General features: G+C 48.5%; 1 protein-coding gene across 10 annotated transcripts in view; it reads right to left on the bottom strand.

Annotated features, from left to right (window-relative positions):
• TMCO4 (transmembrane and coiled-coil domains 4) overlaps nucleotides 1-23,831 on the bottom strand; it is a 95,590-nt gene that overhangs the window by 62,917 nt on the left and 8,842 nt on the right. For 5 of the 10 annotated variants that reach the window (XM_029227485.1, XM_029227484.1, XM_029227491.1 and 2 more), the window contains exons 2-6: nucleotides 22,182-22,289; nucleotides 18,365-18,521; nucleotides 13,429-13,606; nucleotides 5,599-5,773; nucleotides 4,865-4,892 (exon numbers count right to left, since the gene is read on the bottom strand). In XM_029227485.1, coding sequence (XP_029083318.1) covers nucleotides 4,865-4,892; nucleotides 5,599-5,773; nucleotides 13,429-13,598 — 373 coding nt within the window. In that variant the 5' untranslated portion in view covers nucleotides 13,599-13,606; nucleotides 18,365-18,521; nucleotides 22,182-22,289. Of the gene's footprint in view, nucleotides 1-481; nucleotides 4,893-5,598; nucleotides 5,774-13,428; nucleotides 13,607-18,364; nucleotides 18,522-22,181; nucleotides 23,409-23,831 lie in introns of those variants that run through there. The other 5 variants (XM_029227488.1, XM_029227487.1, XM_029227486.1 and 2 more) reach the window with 5 other exon arrangements.

The raw sequence follows: 23,831 nt of genomic DNA, 5'->3' as shown, positions 1-23,831 counted from the left end.
ACTCTTTTTATGGTAAATTGTCAAATTTCCTCTATCCTTAGATGCTAAGAAGCCAGGGCTGCTGGGGTGAGGCTGTGAGCTGCTGCTGCTGTGTCAGCACGGGGAACCTTCGTCTCGCCTTTCCCTGCGGTCTGAGGACACTCTCAGGCCGTATTCATTCAACTGATTACCCAGCCTACTGCACTGCCATCCCTCGATGGACCGACTTTTTTTTTTTGGCCGTGCTGCGTGCCTTGTGGGATCTTAGTTTCCCGACCAGGGACTGAACCCAGGACCTGGCAGTGAAAGCACCGAGTCCTAACTACTGAACAACAAGGGAATCCCCCAACTTTTCTAATTGTACATTTTATGTAACATTTAGAAATATTTATATCCAATTTCACCCTCAATGAATTTTTTTTTTTCATATAAAGGAAACCACACCTTACTCTAGTCCCACGGTCCTCCCCCCATCTCCCCCATGGGCACTGGTCTGACTTACAAGTCTTCCCAGGGTCTTCACTTTGGTGGGCAGAGTGTGGCTGGAGGCACGGGACTTTTTTTTTTCTTTTTAAATTTAATTAATTAATTTTTGGCTGCATTGGGTCTTCGTTGCTGCGCGTGGGCTTTCTCTAGTTGTGGTGAGCAGGGGCTACTCTTTGTCACAACGTGCATACTTCTCATTGTGGTGGCTTCTCTTGTTTCGGAGCATGGGCTCTAGGCGTGCGGGCTTCAGTAGTTGTGGCATGTGGGCTCAGTAGTTGTGGCTCGCGGGCTCTAGAGCACAGGCTCAGTAGTTGTAGTGCACGGGCTTAGTCGCTCTGCGGCCTGTGGGATCTTCTTGGACCAGGGATCAAATCCGTGTCCCCTGCAATGGCAGTTGGATTCTTAACCACTGCTCCACCAGGGAAGTCCCAAGGGACAGGACTTCTAAGATGCACCCTGTCTCAGGGCAGGACTCGAGCTCCGATGGTTTCAGGTATGGCTCCTGCCTTTTCTCTTCACGGCTCATTTTGGGGGGACAGTTAAGGGTGTTCAGCGTGGCAACAAGCTTACTTCAAGGCCGGTGGTCATGGGAGCAAAGGGGGCCCAACTGAGGCCCTCCTCCAGCTCCACCCTCTCAGCTGCTGGCAAGATTGGCCTCCTCCGGCCTCTACCACATGCGGTGCCCACGCTTCATTCTGGCCTCATCCAATCCCCTTAAAGTCAGCTGTAAGGATGAGGATTTTATCCTTTTATCTCCATGTAGGAAGCAGAACAGCAGTTAAGCATGGACTCTGGAACCACACTGCCTGGGTTCGAATCCTTGCTGTGTGACCTCAGGCAGGTGATTTCACTTTCTGGGCCGCAGCTGCCTCTTTTGTAAAATGAGGGACAGGAATAGCATCTACCTCCCAGGGCTGTTGAGGGGTTTAAACAAATTGTAAAGAATTTTTCTCAGGGCCTGCACACAGTAGGCACTCAATGAGCATCGGCCCTGGTTAGAACTACTCCCAGCACCTAGCAGACGGCCTGGCGCACACAGTGCGGGCTCCGTCCTCATTTGCTGAATGGATGAACAGCCAGCTTCAATACTGAGAGCAAGCTTTACGAACCTCGAGGATCCTGATGAAGAACCTAGCCACCAGCTGACAACGCGTTCCACCACGATCAACGACCAACCTCTCAAACCTTTCTGATTCATGGGGGAGGTAGGGTTTGCAACTCAGTAATGAAGACCAGGTCAGAAAGTAGAGCCAAGTTTGCGGTGAAGGTTGTTATATCTCAGGTGGCTGCATGTCGTGGGTTCCACGGCCTGGAGTCAATGCCATCTTAGGGTCCAGAGTACAGAGGGCAAGAGCCGTGCTTCAGCTTAAGCGTCCTGCGCACGTTCACCGTGAGACTCACTGCCTTAAGTGCAACTGAAACCCACTTGGAAATGCCGCCTCGGGTTACTTAACCTCCCGAGCCTAATTTCCTACCAGCGGGGATAACAGTATCTACTCTAGCAGTTGATTTGAGGATTATATACGATGCAATAATTCACCATCTGTGTACAGGACCTAGGAGAGCAACTATGTAACTTATAAAGATTACCAACTACAAATAAACCAGCCCCACCTGAGACGGCCAAATTTGGGGTCCTGAACCCATGGTTCTCAACCAGGGATGTTTTTGCCCCCCGAGGATATCTGGCAAAGCACGGAGACATTTCTGGTTATCACAACTCAGGAAGTGCTACTGGCATCTAGTGAGTAGAGGCCAGGGATTCAGCTAAATCTCCTACATGGCACGGGGTGGTCCCACAACAAAGAATTATCCAGTCCCAAATGTCAATAGTGCCACAGTTGTGAAACCCAGTCTAGAGTTGGCTCAGATTTAGTTTAACCTTCAACATATAAAAGGCTTATTTTTTCCAGTTGTGTGGGCAAGAAGCTTCATGGGTTGTTACTGGGTGAGAAGAAAATGATTAGCATGCATAAAAAATTCCACCCAGCTGCCAAGATGGCATTGTTTTGTGACTAACATCCCAATATTGTCAGTATGGGTCAACCTTCCAGGAAGTTCAGAGACGTGCGGCTTTTTGTGTTGATGTCTTGGGCTGATTCCATGATTAATCACCCTGTGTCACACCCAGAGAGAAATGCAGTAGCACAGAGAGCCTTCTGTGCTGTGTGTCCTACTCCATCAGTCTCTGTAGAAAAAAGATGTTTTAGCCCTCAAGTTCAGACAAACCATCTTGCTAGTATCTGAGCTTGTGCTCTAAGGAAAGGACATCCATCCTTATTTCTATCCATCCAACCTTCTATCCATTTATCCATCCGTCCCTCCATCCCTTCATCCATTCCTCCATCCCTTCATCCATCCATCCATTCACCCAACAAGTACTAAATGCCCGCCACGTGTCCATCAGTGTTGCAGACACTGGGATATGATGGTGAACAAGCCAGACAAGGGCCCTACTCTCATGGAGCTTATGGGAAAGGCCCTGAACAACCGGCCCGACTGTGACACTGACCTTCTCCTTACAAGATCCTTGACTGTGTTCTTGGGATCAAAGACAGTTTTGTTTTGCTCTGAAGTAGCATCTGGCTCTTGCCTCTCATTTGTATTTGAAGTTGAAGTTCAGAGAAGTTAAGTGACTTGATCAAGGTCACACAATGGGAGTCTGAGAGACAGGATGACAGTCCAGGTTTTCTGGTTCCCAGGGCTTTCCCATTTCACCACCACCACCACCGTGCCCCAGTGGCACTCATGGCCTGCTTCCTGCACGCCAGCTCTGTTCTGAGCACTTTACCTGGGTTATTTCATTTAATCCTCACCACTGCCCTATAAGGTAAAAAGTACTGTTTGTTCCCATTTAACACCTGAGAAAACCGAGACACAGAGACATTCAGGACCTTGCCAAAGTAGAGCTTGAATCTTAACACCAGGCAGCCTGACCTCCAGATGCACCCAGTTCTTGGTCCCTGGTTCTTCATTAATCAGGACAGAGTTGGACATGACAACTGTAGCCACTCCCACTCCGGGCCTCCTTTTCTCATCTACAGGCGGAGCTCGTTTTACTGCTCTTTGCCTTGTCTGTGGCAACCCTGCATCCAGCAGGTCCATCAGTGCCATTTTTCCAACAGCATTTTTAAATTAAGGTATATCCATTGTTGTTTTAGACACAGCGTTACTGTACACTTAATAGACTACAGTATAGTGTAAATATAACTTTTATATGCGCTGAGAAACCAAAAATATTCACGTGACTGGCTTTACTGCGGTGGTCTGGAACGGAACCCACAATATCTCCGAGGTCTGCCTGTGTCTGATGAGAGGGTCGTCTAGATGGTTTGAGGGACCACCTACCTCTGACCTCTGGGGAAATTTTGAGCCCTAGCACCCACTCCCATTGGGGTCCCGGCGTGCCAGTGAAGCTCCTCCTGTTTGTAGATGCCGGCATCTGGTGGGGCTTTGAGATAAACCAAAGGCACCCCCCAGATGTTGTCAGAGACTGGTATTCTTTAGATACGAGGTACTACTATATTCCCGTGGGGATGCTGCCACAGTCCTCAACCCCTGTGGGTAAAATCTGCTAAGGTTTTTGTTAATAGCACTTGTTTTAGAATGTCCAGCTCTGCCATTACCAGCTTAGGCCAGTTACTTCACCTCTCTGGGCCTCAGTTTGCTCGTCTGGAAAGTGGGAGTGTCTACATGAAAGGATGTCTATGAGGATGATGTGAAACAATGCCTGACAAGGGTCGGGTACCATGACCAGCGTTAACAGGGTGCTTCATAAGTGGTGGTTATTCTCAAGAGACATCTCAAAGGCAATGCCGGTTTAGAGGCTGTCTATGAGAACACCCCTGGGAGGGAATGAAGTACCAGGTGATGACATTAGACAGACTGTTTCAAACCCACTCCAATTATTCTGTGAGAGCCAGGCCAAGGTCACCCACAGCAAAGGGGGTAAGTAAAGTGTCCTGGGTGCTCCTGGGAGCTCAGGAGGGCTTGTGATTGGCAGGCGGGGGCAGGAAGCAGGCTAGGATGAACGTGGCTCGCTGGGCTCGTGGCCCAGCTCTACTGGCTTCCCTTTCCTTTTTTTTTTTTGCGGTATGCAGGCCTCTCACTGTTGTGGCCTCTCCCGTTGCGGAGCACAGGCTCCGGACGCGCAGGCTCAGCGGCCACGGCTCACGGGCCCAGCCGCTCCGTGGCATGTGGGATCTTCCTGGACTGGGGCACGAACCCGTGTCCCCTGCATCGGCGGGCGGACTCTCAACCACTGCGCCACCAGGGAAGCCCCCTTTCCTTTCTTGCACCAAAAAGGTCACTGGGGACGGGACCGCAGGGGCAACACCTACCACTGGCTTCACTGGCTGAGGTGCAGATACGTGCCCCACAACTTATGAAATCAACTCACCATCCTTGAGTGAGAAGCTCAGAAGGTCCTGAGGGAAGAGTAACAGGAATTAGCAATAGGTTGATTTGTAACCAGCCTGCTCACTTGACAAATGTTTACTGACCCTTAAAAAGTGGGAGAACAAGGCAGACAAAATACCTCTGGCGTACATTCGAGGGGCGAGCCAGACAAACAAGTAAGCAGATAACTGAATAAATGCGTGAGAATTTCAGGGAGTCAGATGAAGGAGGGGAAGGGCTGTACCCATCGATAGCCTGTGTCAAGCTTCTGCCTGCTTCAAATGCATACAGAGCAGGTGAGTGACATGCCCAAGGGCACACAGCAAAGCTGCTACTTCCAAAAGGAGGCACCACAGCTTAGCAGTCAGGAGCACGGGCTCTGGAGTAAGACTGCCAAGGTTCAAATCAGCTGTGTGACCTTGAACAGGTTACCTAACGTCTCTGTGCCTCCATTTATCATCCTACTATCTAATAAAATTGCTTTGAGAATTAAATGAGTTCATATTAGTAAGGTATTAGCATATAATAAGTACTGTCTAAGTAATAAATCGATAGTAAATATTCAATAATGATAATTCAACATTAGCTATGATCGTCATCATCACATGAAATTATGATGCAATATTTAATCTTTCAATTCCCCCCACGCCACTAGAAGCGATGTTCAGGCTGACTTTGAGTGGAAATTATCTGTTCTACTTTCCCTGGCAGCCACCACCTGGGCGGTGGGTGTACCTGAGTGATCACCAGTGGGTCGTCCTTCAAGATGGGGTCCTTCAATAAAATCTGAGCAAACGTGTCTGCTCCTTCACCTCCCAGGCCGCTGGCAAAAGCAGTCATGGTTGTCAAGACAGCTTCAGACAAGTCCAGCCACTTCACCAGGCCAGCCACAAAGTCCGTGCAGAAGGATCTGAAAGACAGACGCAGCTGAGATCCTGGACCGCGCATCTCACGATATGAGGTGTGTGCAGGGATGTGAAGACCTGGCACTTACAAAAAACCACGGCGACTGTGGCCCAGGGAATACGGAAGAGCCAAAACCTGATTTCAGGTGTGTGGACTTGGGCTTCTTCCTCCACCAAAACTTTGACCACAGGGCTGATAAACCACACGAACGGGGCTAACGAGCAGTTACTGACCATACGCCCTGAGGCCGGCCTGCCCTGGGGCTGTGGAATCAAAAATGAGCAAGATGGGCCTTGGATGAGACGCTCGCAGCGGGATGGAGACTTGAGTGGAACTAACTGATCCAGGGCCGTGGGATATGCTAGGACAGGGGCAGGAATCAAGCCCCGATGAGTCGAGAGGGAGCCCCAAATCCACCTGTGAGGTGAGAGGCAGTGACCAGAAAAGGTTCCCACACATGGAGATTGGCTGCTGTTGGAAATGGCCACGGACATGCTTTCTGGAGACACAATGGCTGCTGTAGAAGTGGATAAAGTGCAGAGAAGTCTGTCCTCCAGCCGTGCCCACTGCCACCATGGGGGCTCTGTCTGCAGCAGTCATTTGAGGGGGTCCCTGGGTGGGGGATGGATGGGGTGCTCCAGGAGAGAAGGGACCCCAGGAGCTACAGGAAACACATGGCATCTTGGGGACCCCAGAAGAGTCCATATAAGGCTTTGATTCCAAGCCACCACTGGGATGCGGAAAAGGGAATCAGATCAGAGGGGATTAGACCGGTGCAGAGAAAAGGCTTCCCGGAGACAAGCAGAGCTCCCTGGTAGAGAGGGTGACCTCAGGAAGCTCCCTGCTTGCACTGCCCAGCTCCGGTTCCTGTGGATCCCAGGCAGCCCACCCAACCCATTCTTTAGAGCTGCTGCTGCCAAAACCCAAGTAGAGAGATCTCTGCAGGCTGGGCCTGTGACAGGAGCAGTGCAGGACTCAGGTTCAAATCCTGGCCCTACCACTGTTTTGGTCCAGGTCCCCGGGAAGCAGCTCTGAAATGATTACTGGGGATTCTGTTGGGGTCAACGTCTGTGAATGGGCAGGGAGGATACAGGACTGGGCAGGGAGGTCCAGTCTCAACAGAAGCCTCAGCTGACCCTGTGGGGAGATCTGAAGATGGGGTGACCCTTGAGAACTGCCCCCAGTGGGGCAACAGGGCTGGGCCTTTATACCCTTATTTCAGACAGTCATCGGACAAAGGCTGACCCAGGAAGGCAGCAGAACCTTGGGTGAAGTGGCTCTCTTCAGCTGAGGCAGACCCAGGCTGTGCTGGAAAGCCCTCTCAGTAGCTGGGGGAACGTCCTTCACTCCTTTTTTTTTTTGGCCATGCCACGGGGCATGAGGGATCTTAGTTCCCTGACCAGGGATCAAACCTGCGCCCCCTGCCGTAGAAGCGTGGAGTCTTAACCACTGGAGCGCCAGGGAAGTCCCAGGAAAGTCCTTCACTCCTGAAGGACATCTGAGCTAGTAACTCGACCTCTCTCTGCCTCAGTTTCCTTATCTGCAAATGGGTCTAAGAAACCAACTTCATAAAATTGTTTGAGGATTAAATGAGATGATACATGTAAAGCAGCCCGAGCAGGGCTTGGCATGCAGTAGATACTCAACTAATGTTAGTTAGCATCACTATTTTATTTACAAGGTGACCAAGAGAGGCAGTGGAGAAGAGGGTTGAGCCGGGCTCTAATGTCTGACCCCTCGGGGGAGTCCTGGCTCCCTCGGTGACTGGCTTCATGCCCTACTTCACCTCTCTTAGTTTTACTCTCCTCTGCTGTAAAATGAGGATGATAATAGGGCCTGTCTCATAGATTGGCTGGAAAGATTAAATGACATGATAATAGTGCCTGATAACCCTCAATAAATGTTAGCTACTGCTGTAACAATTACTGTAACTTACCCCACTACAATTACTGGGATTACCCTGGGATGATGTGTGAGTGTATATGCAGGGAGGGATGACTAAGTGAATTGAGCATTACTTTGGGGTAAACATATACGTAGTGCCGAGGGCAGCGGCACGGCCTGGCCCTGTGTCCATGAAGGAAGTCCTGGATGTAGAGAAGCATCTCAGAACAAGAGTGGAGGAGTGAGGAGCACGAACTCCAGCTCAAATCCCAGCTGTGCCACAATCTGTGTGATCTTGGACAAGTTACTTAGCCTCTCTGTGCCTCTGTTTCTTTGTCTGTAAAACGGTGGCGATAACGATGAAACCTATTGCATAGTGTTGTTGAAAGCTAAGTTAACATTTGTCATGTGCTTAGAGCAAAACCTGGCACATATAAAGCCCTATACTGGTGTTTCTTTAAATGAACAAATGAATTAATATATATGTAAAGTGCCAGGGCAGCAATATATGAAATAAGAAATAGCATTGTAGAATGGCAGGGCCTTGGTAAATGCTTCTAACGTGACTGCTGATCTAGCTGAACCAACTAAAAATCAATAGCAATGATGATAATCAATGGTGATCACAGAGCAACTGTCTGTCAGTCCCTGTACTTAGTGCTTCATACACACGGACTCATTTACTTCTCATTACAGCCCCATGAGGGAGGGAGGTACTATTTTTACCCCCATTCTAGAGATAAAGACACCCGGAACCAGAAAGGTGTTTTTTTGTTAGTTTGTTTTGTGGTTTTTGGCCATGCCACATGGCTTGTGGGATCTTAGGTCACTCAGCAGTGAAATCACGGAGTCCTAACCACTGGACTGCCAGGGTATTTCCCAGAGTTAGGACTGCCAGGGTATTTCCCAGAGAGGTTAAGTGACAGCTCCAGGGTCCAGGGTTCTCTCTGACTCCAGAGGCCATGCTTCACCACTGCAGAGATCGTCCCTCTCCAGCAATCACATTCCTTGGCACCCACCGAGTGCTGGGCACCGGCTAGGCTGGTGCATCCATCTCCCCTCTCATCCTTGCCATGTCTTGAGACGGAGCCCCTGGGCTATGGAGGTTAAACACCATATCAAGGGTCCCCTGGCTGGGAAAGGGCAAAGCCTCATCTGGAATCCAGGTTCCCGACTCCTAGTCCAAAGCTCCTCCTATTCACTAGGGGCTGGAAAACTACACCAGGGGGCTGCAGCCCCCTTTTTTTTTTTGAAACTAAGTTTTATTGGAACACAGCACGCCCATTCCTTTACATGCTGTCTCCCGGCTGCTTTTAGCCTACATGCAACAGCAAAGCTGGGTGACTGCAACAGAGACCACAGGGTTTGCAAGCCTAAAGTATCGAGACCTTCACGGACAAAGCTTACTGCCCCTGCTCTACACCATTAATATCTCCAAGTTTAATAAACAGAGTTCATTGTAAGGAACAGCGTCTGTGACGCTTACAGCATGGAAGAGAGATAAATATTTTAAAGGCTTGCTTTTATGCCCCATGTGGACATAAACACAGAAAGTTTTCTAAAGATTACTGAAACCAACAGCATATCTGGGATTTACAACCCAGATTGAGGCTGGTTTTAAAATGTGTTTGGGGCCTTAAGAAGACTGAGATCAACCAAGCGGAAAGAGGTGGCATAGAGCATTGTAACTTTCAGGAAGGAAATTGCCCCCAAGGCAGATGCTTCCGGCTCAGCCACATGTGCTTAACACCATACTTGGATTTTGTGGGGGACACAGAACAACTTCTCCATGTGCCCTCCCAGGCGGTGCCCAGCACAGGCCTGGCACACAGTTCAGGTTCATAAATATTTGTTTATGTGAACAAAGTATGCAGAACTCTTCCCCCACCTATCTACCAGCTTATCAGGTAGGGATTTATCAGATCTGAGAAGCTTCTGGAAAGACAGAGCTTCCCATGCATGGCACAGGTATGGGCTAGAGCAGGGAGAGAGCTGGACCCTTGCAGGAGATGGGACCCTGGCTTGCTTGGGAACAGAACATCCAACGAGATATATTCTAACCTCTAGATAGAGAACGTGGTTTCATTATTAATAATGAGAACATCCAACGTTTGTTTGGCAGTAGCTCTGTGCCAGGCTCTGCAGGGGCCATCAACACGTTCCTTCCTCAGGACCACCCTCTCTGATGGATGGCCGTTTCTCAGCAGCAGTGATTCCCTAGCCCCTTCTTCCTGACCAGTAGAAGCCCCCTCCCATGACGGAGACAGAGTATGTCAAGTGCCTTTATTTTTTTCCCTGCCTCCCTTGCAGGTGAGGCGAGGGCATTTGACTAGACCTAGCCAATGACACAAAAGGGGAAGCCTTCTCAGGGTATCCCGGGAAAGAGTTCCTCCCTGATGAGAGACTTGAAGAGAATCCCTGTCCTCCTCTTCCTTGGGCCTTCCTTCCTTTGCCTTGGGTCTTGTTCTGTGATGTATGGCACTGCAGCAGCCATTTTATGATCAGGAGGGGGAGGCTAAGAACTGCAGAAAAGCCAACCCAAAGGCTTTTTGAGGTGCTGTATCAATGCTGGAACTCTCTTCCTTTTGATGTCTTGTTAAGTGAGAAAAACAAATCTCTTATTATTTATTTTTAAATTTTAAAATTTGTTTCACATCTTTATTGGAATATAAATGCTTTACAATGTTGTATTCATTTCTGCCGTACAACAAAGTGAATCAGCTACATGTATACATATATCCCCATATCCCTTCCCTCTTGAACCTCCCTCCCACCCTCCCTGTCCCATCCCTCTAGGTCATCACAAAGCATCGAGCTGATCTCCTTGTGCTATGCAGCTGCTTCCCACTAGCCATCCATTATACATTTGGTAGTGTGTATATGTCAGTGCTACTCTCTCACTTCATCCCAGCTTCTCCTTCCCACCCTGTGCCCTCTAGTCTGTTCTCTATGTCTGCCTCTTTATTCCTGCCCTGCCACTAGGTTCATCAGTACCACTTTTTAAAATTCCATATATGTGCGTTAGCGTACAGTATTTGTTTTTCTCTTTCTGACTTACTTTACTCTGTGTGACAGATTCTAGGTCCATCCACCTCACTACAAATAATTCAATTTCATTCCTTTTTATGGCTGAGTAATATTCCATTGTATATATGTGCCACATCTTCTTTATCCATTCATCTGTTGATGGACATTTAGGTTGCTTCCATGTCCTGGGTATTGTAAATAGTGCTGCAATGAATATTGTGGTACATTATCTTTTCTAAAAAATAAATTTATTTATTTATTTATTTTTGGCTGTGTTGGGTCTGCATTGCTGCGCACACGCTTTCTCTAGCTGCGGTGAGCGGGGTCTACTCTTCGTTGTGGTGCGCGGGCTTCTCATCGCGGTGGCTTGTCTTTGTTGTGGAGCACAGGCCCTAGGCGTGCCGGTTTCAGTAGTTGTGGCTTGCGGGCTCTAGAGCGCAGGCTCAGTAGTTGTGGCGCACGGCCTTAGTTGCTCCGCGGCATGTGGGATCTTCCTGGACCAGGGCTCGAACCCGTTGTGCCCTGCACTGGCAGGCGGATTCTTAACCACTGCACCACCAGGGAAGTCCCTACATGTATCTTTTTGAGTTATGGTTTTCTCAGGGTATATGCCCAGTAGTGGGATTGCTGGGTCGTATGGTAGTTCTATTTTCAGTTTTTTAAGGAACCTCCATGCTGTTCTCCATAGTGGCTGTATCAATTTACATTCCCACCAACAGTGCAGGAGGGTTCCTTTTTCTCCACACCCTCTCCAGCATTTATTGTTTCTAGATTTTTTGATGATGGTCATTGTAACTTTTATTATTTAAATCTCTTTTAGTACAGTGTACTGTTACTTGCAGCCCAAAGTACCCTGAATGGTAGGGGTAAGTTCCAGGATTGTCTTCATTTTACAGATGAGGAAATTGAACAAATAAAGTAAGTCACAGACTCAGCAAGCACCACCATTTATTGAGCACCTACTGTGGGCCGAACACTATGCTATGTGCTTTAACTATATCATCTCATTTGATTCTTGTAGTCACTCAGCAGGTGGGTATCACTAGCCCTATTCTACAGATGAAGACACTGATGCATAGGGAAGTTAAATAAACTGCCTAAGGCCACATGTAACTGGAAAGTGGCAGGGGTAGGACTCGAACCCAGATCTAAGTCCAAATCCCGTGGAATGTCTCCTGTGCTAAGAAAGTCAGTATTTATCCATCCCTTCTTTTCACAGACCTTTACCGAGGGTGTGTGTTACACCAAGCTGTGTGCCAGGCACTGGGAACTCAGAGATGAACGAGGCAGCTCCTGCCCTTCAGGGAAGAGTTACAGTGCAGCATGGTGGCTGTGGTGACAGGTCACTGGACAGACAGGTGGAGAAGCTTCCTGTCTGGGGGGCTGAGGAGGGTCCGGGAAGGCTTCCTGGAAGTGACCCCCAAGGAGATGAAAACGCTCAAGTTTCGGGCCAGTGGGAGGGACAAAGAAAAAAAGCAAAACAAACAAAAACCCAGCTAAGACCCAAGGCACGGGGAAGTTTACTCATGGGGACCATGGCTGGGGTTGGGGGCTGCGGTTCTTGAAAACACTGCAGATGCCATCTCCTGCCCCCAACCCATCACTCCCTGTCTCAGGAATGATATCTCTGTCCTCCCAGGACCCCTCCCCATCTGGACCTTTGGGGCCAAAGTTAGCTCCTCCCTCTGGCCCATCCACAGCACCCAAGCTGTCTCCAAGTCAACTGCATTCTCCCTGAGAAAAACTGCGTGTGTCCCTCCATCTCTGGGTCACTGTCCTGGTTTCTCCAAACTACTCCCTCCTCTGGTCTCCAAACTCTCTCCCCGCAAAATCCTTAAAGGGCTTGAAGGCCAAGCCCAAGCTCTTAGCCACTCTACCATTCCGACTCCATGTACTGAGTGTCACTGAACCTGATATGCATCGTGGCACTTAGCCCACTTGTCCACTGTTAAAATCACTCATTTGGGTGCCCGCCCCCCACCAGACTGTAAGCACCAGGAGGGTAGAAGCCAGGCCTTGCTTTTCCTTGTTTTCTCCACAGGGCCTTGTACTACACTCAGCACATAGTAAGTGCTCACTGAGTGTAGATATCTTATCCCCCTATTAGGGTGTGTCCTACTTGAGGGCAGGGATAGTGTCAGCCTTGTTTGTCTTTTTTTTTTTTTTTTTTTATGTTGGGGGTAGGAGATAATTAATTTATTTATCTTTGCTGTGTTGGGTCATCGTTTCTGTGTGAGGGCTCTCTCTAACTGTGGCAAGCGGGGGCCACTCTTCATCGCGGCGCGCAGGCCTCTCACTATCGCAGCCTCTCTTGTTGCGGAGCACAAGCTCCAGACGCGCAGGCTCAGTAGTTGTGGCTCACAGGCCTAGTTGCTCCGCGGCATGTGGGATCCTCCCAGACCAGGGCTCGAACCCGTGTCCCTTACATTAGCAGGCAGATTCTCAACCACTGCGCCACCAGGGAAGCCCCGGCCTTGTTTGTCTTACTCATGTACACTTTCCATGTACTTCAAACGGTGCCTGGTGAAATGCTTCTAGGTGCTCCTTAAATGCTTGGTGAAGGTATAAATAAGTGGGTACTGAATGAGGGATGCCCTAGCCCCCTACCACATTGTGAGCTCCTTGAAGGCAAGGACAATGGCTTTCTCCTCTTTGTAGTGTCCAGTAACACCTGGCAGGCTGCTTGGCTGCCAAGAGTCATCTCCCTGAAGAAGCATGACCATCCCTCTGTGAGATAAAAGCACTCACCTTTGCTCAGGTTCTGGAAAGAGCTGGGACAGGGAGATGCCACAGAGGGCGGCATAGGCAAAACGGTTGGTCTCGGTCAGCTCCCGGCCTGTGGGCAGATGCGGCTCCCCTTCCACACCTGGCTCGGCCACCTGGGGCAGCCTCTGGCTCGACCCGTCCCCTGTGGCCATTTCCAGCCCTGCAGGGAGAAATCTCAGTGAAAAATGCTTTCAGCAGGTAGGCAAAGCTTCCTTAAATGGGACACAAAAACTACCACATCATAAAAGAAAAGGTAGACAAATTAGCCCTCATTCAGATTAAAAACTTCTATTCATCATCTTTAAGAGACTGGGGCTGGGGGAGATATTTTCAATGTGTATATCACAAAGGATTTGTATCCATAGTGTAAAAACAACTCCTACAAGTCACTAAGAAAAAGAAACAAGGCAAATTTAAGATGGGCAAAAGACTTGAATAGGTACTTCACAAAAGATATCCAATGGCCAATAAGCACACGCAGAGGTGTTCAACATCACTGGGCATCAGAGAAACAGAAATTAAAACCCCAATGAGACACGGCTACTCACCCATCAGAATGGCTAAAATTAAAAGACTGACAATACCAAGTGCTGACGAAGATAAGGGACAAATAGAACTTCCATATACTGCTGGTGGGAGTGTAAATTAGCCATCTGAGACATGGAAATTAAAACTCCAATGAGATACTACCATTCACATATCAGAAAGGTTAAAATTAAAAAGACCTACAATACTAAGAGAATAAGGAGCAAATAGAACTTTCATACACTGCTGGTGGGAGTGTAAATTGGTACAACCCTGTGAAAGATGGTTTGACTTTATCCACTAAATTTAAACATGTGTCTTCCCTACACCCCAGCAACTCCACTCCTGAGAAATGAAGGTTTATGTCTCCCAAAAGACACGAATGCTCATAGGAGCTTCACTCATAATAGTCCCAAATGAAACAACCCACACATTCACCCACAGCAGAATGGACAACCTATGCAGATTTATACCATGGAATATTACACAGCAATGAAAAGAATGAAGTTTGGCTCACCACAACATGAGTGAATCTCAATGGTAAGCAGATGGTCATTCACCAGAGAATATATACTGTAGGATTACGTTTATATGAACTTGAAGAATAGGTCAAACCAATCTATTGTGAGAAGAGTCATAAGAGAGGTTGCCAGTGGGAGGGAATATTGGCTTAGAAGGGGGACAGCAAGGCTTCTGGGTGATGGAAATGTTCTATATCTTGACCCAGGTGGTGATTACATGGGCATAAATATATTTTAAAAATTCACTGAGCTGTACACTTAGGATTTGTGTACTCTATGTATGTTATACTTCAGTGAAAGGAAGGAAGGGAGGGAGCAAGGTCTCCTTCCCCTTCCTCTGTCCCTCCCTTTATTCTCTTTCCTTCCCAGGGGCAGAAGGGGAAGAAGGGAAGGGATGGGTGGGGAGGATTGGGGAAGGGACAAACCAAGCCAAGTCAGGCATCCAAGGGCCCTGGGAGCGGGTACCAGCCGTGACCATAGGGCACTGTGGATATGAATGCAGGCTCAGGACCAGACAGACAGGGTGTGAATCTAAGTGCCTCCAACTCGTAGATGTGGGACCTTGGGCAACTCAAACTCTCTGCACTGAGATTCCTTTGCCTAAAAATGGACTGTAACAGTACGTGTCTGGAAGAGCTGTGTAAGCAATAAATGACATGGCCGTGAAGAAATAAATGCATAAAAAGAATCAACAGACAAGTAAATAAGATGCTCAGCACAGTGCCTGGCACACAGCAAAGGTGTATAAATAATAGTAAGAGGCAACATTATTGAGCCATTGCTGGATGCCAGGCCCTGGGGCTACAGTTTTTAACATGCATGGTCCCAGCCAACTCTACGAGCCAGGTACTATTGATACCATAGCATCCAGTTTTCAAACCGGAGGGGAACAGGCTCAGAGAAGAACTGGGCCCAGGTCACATGCCAGTAAATGGCAGACCAGAGCCCAAAGCCAGAGCTCTTGGCCACCATCTCTGTTTCGAACACTCGTCTTATCGCCAAGAGATTTCTAGTCTAATACCCATACTCCACACTGACTTTGGTCCACAAATTTGTTCTCATCCAGCTGAGCAATAAAATCTTTTGTTCTCAAAGTATCACCTCCATGGAGGGATTATTTAAAAATCTGTCCACAACTAATATTGCCATCAGTTTTTCAAAATAACTCTGAGGTAGTTAAAAGCCACAAACCAACATCTGGACAGCACGTAACAGTTTACAGAGCACTTTAAATCCATTTAATTCTTACAACTACCACGTAAGGTTAAGTAGGACGTGAGGCGTTATGAGGTTCTCTCCTTTAACTATAAGCTTCAGAGAGGCCAAGCGATTTCCCCACAGTTACACAGTAAGTATGTGATGAAAAGTCAAACCAGACTTTGGTTCTAAACCCCATGTTCTCTCCTCTACACCCGCACAGGGATTCTCCTTCCCTTGTTTCAGATGGAGAAATTGAGGCCCAGAGAGGTTAAGATCATGCCCAATGTCACCCAGCAAGACTGGCCTCCAATGGTTGCTCCAGGAACCCAAGTTCGAGATCTGTTTGTAGATTTCCCTGGCTCAGATAATCAGTGCAGACCATGTTGGTGGACAAAGAGGACAGCAACAAGCCAAGAACCAAGGACGTCACCGAGGGCAGCGCCTGGCCTTGATGTCAGCAGGCTTAGCAATTTCAACTACCTTGTGCCACTTGGCAGCTGGGGTAATTGTCCCTATTACCCAGAAGAACCCAAGATGGTATTCTATTGGGCTGGTATTTGGGGAGCCCCATGTTAGCTCTCAGCTCAAGAAGAAACAGCCTTCTAATCAGAGAAGCATGAGCTGGCCTGTCTCTAACCACAGGGGACAGGGGGTTGCGCTGAGTGCACGAAGAGCTCAGCTCAGGCCAAATTCATTCATTCATCCATTCAACAAAATACTCTCCTGATGCCCTATAATCCATTCTCTACACAGTAGCCTGAGTGGCCTTGCTGTCCTATATACCAATCATGTCACTCACCTGCTTAAAGGCCTCCGAAGGCCTCCCATCACCCCAGGATGAATACCAATACTTTCATGATAGTCTACAGAGTCCTGATCTGGCCCCTGCCCGCCTCTCAACTCCAGCTCACGCCCCCCACACCCGCCTTGTTCACTACACTATAGCCATGCTGGCTGTCTTTCTGCTCCTCAAATACGCAAGCTGGTCCTCCCTCTGGGCCTATGCACCTGCCATTCCCCCCAGCCTGGGACACTTTACATTTGACCTTCACATCATTCTGGCCTTAGCCTGAATGTCACCTCCTCTGAGAGGCCTTCCCTGATTCCCCAGGCCATGTACTCTGCCTCTCTATCCTAGCACCCTGTTCTCTTTCTATAAGACTTACTCCTGTCTTAAATAATATATTTTTAAATTATATTGTTTACTTGTGTAAACAAGTAGAACATAAACTTCTCGAGGCAGCCCCTGGTTGTTTTTTCACTGCTGTAACCCCAGCTTTCTGAACAGGCCCTGGAGTATTGCAGGCATTCAATAACTACTTGCTGGATGAGTGAAGAGGGCCTTGAGGCAAATCAGGGGACAAAACTGACAAATTCCCTGCTCTCAAGGGGCTTACATTCTGGTGGGAGACAGGAGATGATACACTAATACATCATGATCATAGTCATTTAAGTACTTGCCACGATCACACAGCTATTAAGTGGTGGAACTGAGATTCGCACTCAGGGGATCTGGATGTAACAGTCCACTAAGTAAGTAAGTAAATATATAAACATTCAGTTGGGCAGTGAACAGTTAGGGAGACGGTGATATGCAGTGATCAGGATGGCGGGGGCTGACAACAGTATCGGATGAAAGGTGCCACTCCAGCAGAGGCCTGCAGGAAGTAAGGGGGACAGCCCTGCAGATGGGTGGGACAGGGTATTCCAGTAGGAGAAACAGGACAGTGGTAGAGCTAGATGGACAAGTAAACAGATGATAACCCAGTGGGATAAACGCTGTGATGGAGAAAACACAGATAGAGGGATACAAAGAGGGGAGCCCAGAATTGGCTTCCCAGAGAAAGTGACATCAGACAGGGGTGGGGTCAGTGGGAAGAGAATGTTCTAGGCAGAGGGGATAGCATCTGTCAAGTCCCAGAGGGAGAAGAGAGAGGATGCTTCTGAAGAACGGAAAGGATGCTCAGTGTAGTCAGGGCTTGGACAATGGGTCGGTGTAGAGGTTGGGAGGGAAGAAATGAGGCTGGAGGGGAAGCTGCCAGGGGCTACGCCCTGCAGGACCAAGTCCTCCCAGCTAAGGAGTCCGACTTAACCTCAAAGGCAATGGCCATACAGGGAGCTGAGTGGGGGTACACGGGACCCCTTGGTATGACTTCTGCAACTGCCTGTGAAATCTATAATTATTTAAAAAGGAAAGGTGGGATGTCACTAGAGAATATGAAAACCTTAAGTTCTAAGTAAATCTAAAACAGATATTCGCCTCCACTCCAAACCAACCAGTTAGTTAATTTAATAAACATCTACCAGGGACTTCCCTGGCAGTCCAGTGGTTAGGACTCCATGCTTCCACTACTTCCAGGGCACAGGTCCGATCCCTGGTCGGGGAACTAAGGTCCCACATGCCCCACAGCACAGCTAAAACCCCCCACAAAAACCAATAAATAAATAAAGAAACAAATATGTACCAGATACGTACAATAAATATGTACCAGGTGCTGTCTTACATGCTGGGGACACAGCAGTGACTAAGACAAACAGACAACCACCTTCCACCATAGAGATACATTCTAGTCGGGGAGACAGATAACATGTAAACTCACGACATTTAAATTAATATCATTTTAAGTAATGACAAGGGTTCTGAAGAGAAAGAAACCTTAAATAATACTTACCCAGATTTCAAGAAACAACCGTGGGCTTCCCCTCTAAGTCTGAAAACAGGCTGTCCAGGTTCTTGAAGGTTCTTTGGAGAAATATGCAAATTTCCCTGGAGGAGCAAACCAGAAAAAGAAGCCCATGGGTCCATAGGGTGTGGGATCTGGAGGAGGCCTGTGGGAAAGAGGGATCGGTTAGCCCGGGGCTCAGGGCTAACCCTACTACCACCAGTACCACTCTTCTGGGCCTTTGCCCCCGAAGGTTTGCAGTCAGCTACCATTCACTGGGCACAGCCCTGGCGCTGTGCGTGGATTGTCGGTTCTAAGTCCTTGTACCCTGAGCCGTGGGTGCTGCACTGGCTCCTTGGTTAGCCTGGCAGTAGAGGGCAGGCACCGGATCTACTCCATATCAGTATTCTGCTGCCCAACCTCTTACCTGCCACAGGGTGAGTGCTCAGAAATTGCCTGTGACACGAACAAATGAACTAGTGTTCAGGCTTAAGCAAGAGCTAGGTTATTCCCTCCAGAAAGGCACTCCTATTCTTACCCTCCCATCAAGCATCAGATGAGAAAGGGAGACTGGAACAAGGGCCAAGCATCTGGAATTACCCAGGGATGTCCCAGAGCCCAGCAGGAGAAGAGAGAAGATGCTTCTGAAGAGCCAGAAAGATGCTCAGGGACTACCTCAAATAACCTGAGCTTCATCCTAATGGGCCATTTGCCATGTTCAAGGAACCAGAATATTTTCTGCCTCGCAAGCTTCCGTAGGGTGTTTAATCAATCAGTAGTGATAACACCCTTCCCCTGGATGTTACCTTCTTATGAGGCACGAGAATGTACATACTATGCCTGCAAACCAGGAGATTCAAGCCACAAGTCCACCCATATTAAAAAGACACAGAGAAGAAAAATGTCGAGATGAATAGCCTCTATAGTGATCTCTGAAAGGTGAGATACCAGAGACTTTTCTGGATTTCCCCAATATTCTGTCACAGATACGTACTGCTTTTCAACTCTGAAGACAGTTATTTTGTTTATATCTCCATCTGTACAGAGGGGACTGCTGGACTTACATTGGGATGGTGACAGTGACTGTCTCTAAGCCGGGGGGGTGGGGCGGCGGTTGTCCAATTCTGGATGATTTTAATTTTTTCTTTATATGTTCAAGTTTTATGAATTTTCAATAATGACTGTGTATGGATTACAAGATCGGAACAAATAGATACGATTTTAAATTATAATATGGTGTACTGATGCCGGTTCATACTGGCATCTCTTCCCAGCTCTGTGTTCAGTGATGCTGGGAGCCTGAAATGGGCCAAGAGGGAGTATTTCCACCACAGAAATGGAAAGTGCTACAAACAAAGGGACTCTATTTTGCAGGGAGGTGGCTAACAGTACGCCACTGGATATACAGTGCGATTCCAGTTATGTTTTATTTTTATTTTTGGCTGTGTTGGGTCTTCATTGCTGCGCGCGGGCTTTCTCTAGTTGCGGCGAGCGGGGGCTCCTCTTTGTTGTGGTGCGTGGGCTTCTCATTGCGGTGGCTTCTCTTGTTGCACGGCGTGGGCTCTAGGCCTACGGGCTTCAGTATTGTGGCGCACGGGCTCAGTAGTTGTGGCTCACGGGCTCTAGGGTGCAGGCTCAGTAGTTGTGGCACATGGGCCTAGTTGCTCCGTGGCATGTGGGATCCTCCCGGACCAGGGCTCCAACCCGTGTCCCCTGTGGTGGCAGGCGGATTCTTAACCACTGTGCCACCAGGGAAGCCCTCCAGTTATGTTTTCAAAAAATGTTTCACAGAGCAAAAAGATCACAAGGCAGTACATCAAAATGTTAATGATGCTTGTCTCTTGGTGGTGAGGCTGTGGGCCTAGAAGTAATCGATTTTTATTCTTTCTATTTTTCTGAATTTTTAACATTTTCTGTCATGAGCTTATTAGAGCCTTCATAATAAAAACATTTTTTTAAAAGAATTAAAAACAGTTGTGTTTGTTTTGTTTTGTTTTTTTGCGGTACACGGGCCTCTCACTGTTGTGGCCTCTCCCGTTGCGGAGCACAGGCTCCGGACACGCAGGTTCAGTGGCCATGGCTCACGGGCCCAGCCACTCTGCGGCATGTGGGATCCTCCAGGACCGGGGCACGAACCCGTGTCCCCTGCATCGGCAGGCGGACTCTCAACCACTGCGCCACCAGGGAAGCCCAACAGTTGTGTTCTTGATCCCTAGAAGGGGAGTGCTTCGTCTCAGAAAGCCCTGGCCCCACGTGGCCCAGCCAAGCCACAGGTCTTGTCACAGTTAAGTCCCATTCCTCTGACCAACAGGTCTTGTCATCAACAAGATGGACAAGGGCAATTCTCGGCCATCCATGCCGGTGGGATGGAGGAGTCCAGGGTTCCAACGCCATGGACTGTCCAGGCGGAAGGGATGGGCCCCAAACTCTTCCAGCTGAGGGAGTGTGGTGGCAGCCGTGGGTGGGGTGCCACCTAAACTGTGTATGCTGGTCCTCGGGGGCCTCCACCCCTTGTTCTGATTAGGGACCAGGATCCAGTCTGATATTCTCAAATACGTCTGAGAAGCTGGACTGATTCTGAGAGAGTGAGCTGGGTTCCTGTGGTGAGAAAAAGACCCCGCTAGTCAGAGCTAGCAGTGTCTGTGTGCCTGGGGCCACCTCATGTGCACAGGGCCAGTCCAGCAGCACCCTGGGCTCAGGACATCCCTAATGGATGGAGTAAGTCCCAACTCCCTGGGGGTCTTGTCTCTGCCCAAGTGCCGTGAAGACACCAAGGAACCCTGAGAAAGGTCCACACCTGACCCAGGAGAGCCCCAACTCTCAGGGAAACAACATGTACATGGTGAGGACCCCAGGGAGGACACCAGTCGACGGCTAGGCTGCAAGGCCCAGAAGTGGGACGGAAACGGTTAGTCTGGAGTGGGACCACGTTTCGATGCACCACAATCATGATTTTTCTCTCACCAGTCACGTTATCTGTCACCAAAGAAAACACGGACTGGGTTATTTCTGTCAGTAGTGGAGGTAGACGGTCATTCCCAAACATCTGACCTGGGTTCTGCAGGCACCCACAGGAGGTGCTCAACCCACATTTGTTGACGGACACCATAAACGATGCAGTGGGATTTCTTCTTGGAACAAGAAAAAATTCCAAAGTCGGCACCAAGGAGAAAATCAAATGTGGTCAGTATCATCCTTGAAAATCCTTTAAATCATCCTTAAAACTCTGGGACCTGGGTCTTTAGAAGATCTCATGCAAGAATGAACTTCTTTTGTTTTTCTTACACGTGAGTCAGCTGTGGCTTTTTTTTTTTTTAACTTGGAGCAGTCAGTAAAGGCCAAGGTCAAATTTGATGTGTGTGTGTGTGTGTGTGTGTGTGTGTGTGTGTGTGTGTGGCAGAGGGGAGGGGAGCCCAGTGGGGGTCGGAGGTGACGTTCTTTTTCTCTCTCTCTTCCTCTTTTTCTGAGTTAACTGGCCACAGCTGCATTTTTTAATGAGTCTGCAGTACAGTGAGATAATCATTACCAGGGAGATAGCTACCGTGTCACAGGAAGGCTGAGGACTAATTATTCTGGAGCCAAGGAGAAGGAAGAACATCTGGCTGAAGAAATCCTTTATAACAAATACAGCTACAGCACTGTTCTTAAGCCAGAAACTCTGAAGATTGTAGTCCAAAGTTAAAACACACACACACACACACACACACACACACACACACACACACAGTACGACAATCTGGACATGGTCCTAGAAGTGGAGATTCTACGCAGGCCCAATTTACTCCCCACTCACAGCATTTTAGGAGACAAACCCACTCGTCTATACCTCTATCTGGAAGTTAAACTGCAGGTCAGTGGTAACTGCAGCAACTCAGGAGGTTTCCATGGCAACAGTTCCAACATAGAAGAACCCAGAGGGTTTTGGACAATCCCACTACAGACCAAAAGAAAAAAAAGGGATGTTGGCATGGAGGGCAAGTTCCCATCACAACCTCACTTCAGCAGCCTGGAGGAAGGGCGGGGTGCTGGCACAGGGAGGGTAACAGTGTGCTATTGGGGTGGATGCCCAGGCTGCAGGACGTTTTGTCCACATTTATCATTGCGCCCTTCCTCCCTGACTCCCATCCTCGTACAAGCTGCCATCATCTCTCTGGCAGGAGCCTCCTCACCAGTCTCCCGCCTCTTTCTGCCCTCACCCCTAGCTATCCACCCCACAGCATCCAGAAAGTTCCACCTCAAACTAGAATCAGATCATGTGCCTTCCCTGCTCCAAACCTTCAGTGACTCCCTTCTCACCCACAGTCACCATCAAGGCACCCGGGCCATATGTAGCGCACCCTTCTCCTCCCCTCCCCTCCACTCATTCTGCTCCAGACACACCATCCTCCTTGCTGCTCCTGGATCCCACCATGCATGCTCCCACCTCAAGGCCTTTGCACTGGCTGTTCCCTCTGCCGGAAGTGCTCTTCCCCCGACAACCACATGACCGACTCCCTTATCTCCTTCCAGTCTTTGCTCAAATCTCACAGCTCAGGGAAGCCATGCTGCCCCCAGCCTCTCCTCCCAATCGCTTTTAACCGGCTCCTCTGCTTGGTCCAGAGCACGCATCACTGTCTGACACACTATATCCTTTCCTTGTTTATGTTTATTGCTTACTGTTTATCTCTCCCTCTGCCCACGTGGAAGCATAGCAGGCACTCATAAACATTTGCTGAATGAAGGGTGGTTTCCACTAGGGATAATTAAAAAACAATTCAAGAGGGAAGTCTTCCTGGGAAGGAAGGGGGAGAAATGGCAAAATCTCTAATAGTTCATTTGACCTACTGGTTTTCAAACTGCTCCACAGGGCCCCAGGGACCTCTCTTACTCTGATGGGCAAGAAGAGAGACAGTGGGGAGCCATCCATGCCCACCTCCAAATTTCAACAGTGAATGCCCCAGCAATGCCACTTCTGGCTACACACCCAAAAGCACTGAAAGCAGGGTCTCAAAAAGATATTTGTATACCCATATTCATAACGGCATTATTCATAATAGCTAAAAGGTGGAGGCAACCCAAGTGTCCATCCATGGATGACTGGATAAACAAAATGTTATATACATACAATGGAACATTATTCAGCCTTAGAAAAGGAAAGAAATTCTGACACACTGCAACATGGCTGAACCTTGAGGACATTATGCTAAGTGAAATCAACCAGTCCCAGAAAGACAAATACTGTATGACTCCACTTACATGAGGTACTCAGAGTAAGCAACATCGTAGAGACAGAAAGTAAAGTGGGGGCTGCCAGGGGCTGGGGGAGGGGGAATGGGGAGTTGTTGTTTAGTGGGTACAGAGTTTCAGATTTGCAAGTTGAAATGGTCTGGAGATCCACTGCAAAACACTGTGATTATACCTAACACTTCTGAATTGCACACTTCAAAATGGCTAAGATGGCAAATTTTATGTTGCGTCTATTTCATCACCATTAAAA

This window comes from Monodon monoceros, unplaced genomic scaffold, assembly GCF_005190385.1.
Source record: "Monodon monoceros isolate NGI ecotype Baffin Bay Population unplaced genomic scaffold, NGI_Narwhal_1 Super_Scaffold_18, whole genome shotgun sequence".
Classification (NCBI taxonomy): Eukaryota; Metazoa; Chordata; class Mammalia; order Artiodactyla; family Monodontidae; genus Monodon; species Monodon monoceros.
The sequence above is the reverse complement of the archived record's forward strand: the minus strand, read 5'-3'. Positions and strand labels throughout refer to the sequence as shown.